This window comes from Schistosoma mansoni, chromosome 1, assembly GCF_000237925.1.
Source record: "Schistosoma mansoni strain Puerto Rico chromosome 1, complete genome".
Classification (NCBI taxonomy): domain Eukaryota; kingdom Metazoa; phylum Platyhelminthes; class Trematoda; order Strigeidida; family Schistosomatidae; genus Schistosoma; species Schistosoma mansoni.
Genome location: NC_031495.1, coordinates 7,601,134 through 7,604,625, shown reverse-complemented (window position 1 = coordinate 7,604,625; position 3,492 = coordinate 7,601,134). Strand labels below are relative to the sequence as shown.

General features: G+C 33.5%; 1 protein-coding gene across 1 annotated transcript in view; it reads left to right on the top strand.

Annotated features, from left to right (window-relative positions):
* The window catches only part of Smp_124040 (hypothetical protein), a gene marked incomplete at both ends in the record, with an annotated part of 8,315 nt that extends 5,200 nt beyond the window's left edge, over positions 1-3,115 (top strand). The window contains one exon of the mRNA XM_018793128.1: positions 3,060-3,115. Coding sequence (XP_018647672.1) covers positions 3,060-3,115 — 56 coding nt within the window. The remainder of the gene's footprint in view (positions 1-3,059) is intronic.
* Positions 3,116-3,492: the final 377 nt, after the last annotated feature.

The window sequence follows — 3,492 nt, the reverse complement described above, 5'->3', positions numbered from 1 at the left end:
CAACTATGAAAATACTAAATCTCCACAAAATCCCTTCTAATATTTAATGTTTAGCCAATTACATCAATTTTACAATACATTGAAAGACTTAAACATCCTAATTAAAATAAAAAATAATTAGATTTAAGAACACTATATCTGCTCACTTGATGGACATTAAACATTTAAGTTTCTAACCTGAAGTATACCATCTAGATAATTGCGTGACATGAGTATACGACTGATCTGTTAACATAGAACTTCATTTAATTGACTATTTGTGTTTAGAAAAGTTCGTTTAGTTAATTTTATATGCCGTAATCAATAAAGTCGTTTCAGAAGCATTTTAATACATTAGAAATCATATGACAAAAAGTTTCAGGTAACAAACTTGACCTTCTGTTTTGAAGTAGACTTTGCTACAAAACTTTTGATAATATCTAAATAGTTGAAAACGTGAGTCAGTTGAAGCTAAACCATGATCCCACCTCGGGAGATTCGGATCCAGAACCTTCCAGTCTCGCGCCAGAGCATTTAACCGATAGGCCACTGAGCCGGCATCTCGTGAGGCGGGATCGTGGATGCGCACTGCTGAGGAGTCCCACAATAGGACGAAACGGCCGTCCAGTGCTTCCAGGTTTTTCCTTGGTCGTCTAGCTTCAATTGACTCATGCTTTCAACTATGATGAATGCTGAAATCTCCACAAAACCCCTTCTGATAATATCTAAATAATTAACAAAGCTTTTTAACTAACATAATTATGATTATGTTATTTGTTGACTTTGGAACAACATATTCATTGTAAACATAGTTATTCTCCAGCATTAAAAATAAAGGAAATTCAATGGAGAAAATTTCTCTTAGCAACAAAATCATTTACTCAAATTTTACATTCACATTCTCAGTTGTTTGATAAATACATGAGTATATAGAAAAATAGGAGATTACATCATAAAGTCATCCGAAATTTTAAATATCATATTGCTTCTGCACTCGAAATTCAAGTATGGGTCGGTGAATTGTAAAACCCGCGGAACTGTTGAGTGAATGAGTTTCGAAATTCCTGAGCAAGCTTTTTTCAGTTGAGCTATTTATTGTGTTTAGGCAGGCCTACCATCAATGTGTATGTTAAGGATCAATTTCAGCATTGGGTTACATCGATGTCATATATAAGTTTAGTTACTCGCGTGAGACGTTACGTTGGCCGCGCAATCCAGCCACTTTCTAAAGCCGTCTCAAAACATTAACCGTCATCGCTTTTGAGAGTGGGATGAACAACAGTCACTTGCTCAATATAGAATGATATCATTAACTCTGAGCACGTTTCCCCAAAAGAAAGAATCTTTCAAAATAATCTACACGGTCAAAAGAATGAGATCGAAGGAAAGTTGAATTAAAAATGTATGCACTTCTGAAGTGTAAGTAATTTGCCAATTAAAACCTGAAATTCGAGTGCAAAAACAATATGTCTAATCTCTCATTTTTCCATGACTCCCTTCTCTCATGATTATTATTCAATCGTTATTATGATCTTTAAGTCTTTTATTTCTTCTTTATATCTGTCAGGATGACAACTATCTGTTATCTCCTTCTCTCTGTTCTTCTCTAACTTCTTCATCATTCATTGCACTAACTTCTTTTGATATTTCAAAATTCGGATGACTTTATGATGTAATCTCCTATTTTTCTATGTACTCATGTATTTATCAAACAACTGAAAATGTGAATGTACAATTCGAGTAAATGATTTTGTTGCTAAGAGAAATTTTCTTCATTGAATTCCGTTTACTTTTATTCATTGTTACGATGGGTTATCTTAATTATCTTCAGCATTAACTCGTTTATTCTTTTCTTTTTTCAATCGATGAATTCAGTTTCAACGATAACCATTACTTACTGATTACTTACGCCTGTTACCCCTCGTGAAGGAGCATAGGCCGCCCACCAGCATTCTCCATCCAACCCTACCCTGATAATCAAATCCACGGTTGGAGAATGTGTTTACCAATTCATTTATATAATGGAATTTTAGTTGCTATATAAATATTGTGCAGAATATCAAACTTTATAAGATTATGAAAAGTGACGCACAACAATTATATGCATGCTGTAGTCTGGCCTATGCGGTGATGGTAGCACTTTATTCTTTGTATCTAAGCTTACTAATAAATTTCCGTAATAGTGTCGTTTGTGTCGTACCATCCTTAAAGTAGCCAGTGTACTTGGACACAACGATGGGGTAATCCACGTTAGGCACTAATCGTGAAATATGACTTCGATGTTAATTGGTCTCTTACACCGTTTCTGTTTAATTCAAGTAGCCCCCCAATTATCAACAAAGATAATCTACATTGGTGATCAATATATATGAAATTCAGACATTTATGGCATTAATTTTCGTCGATATATCAGGTTATGTGAATCTTCAGCTTAAATAAGAAATTGTTTACGCTAATTTCTGGTAAGTTTGCATGAACTGATGAACTATTGAAAACTCAAAAGTGTTAGCTAATTGCTTCAGGTTACCATGAATCTAATCATATGGTGCTTAAGATCCCGGTATAATGATCTAAACCAATTAATCAATCAACTTAATGTCAACCTAAACGTTACAAAACACAAACTATAATTCTATCTGGATAGTAGTTTAACAGTGATTTATGAAAATATGAATTGAACTATAGTAAAACCATTAGTTAGTTAAATGAGGATACATGTATACGTCTTATATGTCAAATGTAAAGAGTTATTTCTTATAACTTGCAAAATAATAAATTTAAATCAATATGGGGGATTGTAGAGATTGCAGTATTTTCACAGTTGAAATCACGAGCTGATCTTATCTAGAAGACTTAAGAGCTTTGAAGCAATGCACGTCCGTTTTGTTCTAGTATAGGATTCCTCAGCCGTGAGAATCCACAACCACTCACACTGGGATTCAGTTCATTTAGCAAGATCGTGAACTGATTTAATTCATACACGGACACAGATAGATAACGACTCGGTGGTCTAGAATTTGGACGTTCGCACGCAAGATAGAAGATTCTGAGTTTAATTCCAACATGTGGGTTTGTGGATGCGCATAATTTAATATTTATTGAAAATGAAACCAAACTCGTGTGCTTCATTTCCTAATCTTTCCAGCTGTTCACCACCGACCAATTATAAAAGGATTCATTCCACTTGAAAGAAGATCCAAACAGTTCAAATCACAATAAAATAGAAAAAAAAACTGAACAGTCTTCGAATCTAGAATGATAATGTTACACAAACCAATTACATTCTAATAATTTATCACATTCTAAACTGGTCGCTTGTATACTACATACTTTCAAGTATGTTGATATTTCCATTGAATATTATCCAAATTCCTTACTCATTTTTTCCACCAAAAAAAAAATCCGAAACAATTATCTATGGAGACAATCAATATCCATAACCAACTGTTATTAATGGTTGTTGTTTCTATCGATAAACCTTTTCATTTTCCAGTTATCAATGATTTTAAGATT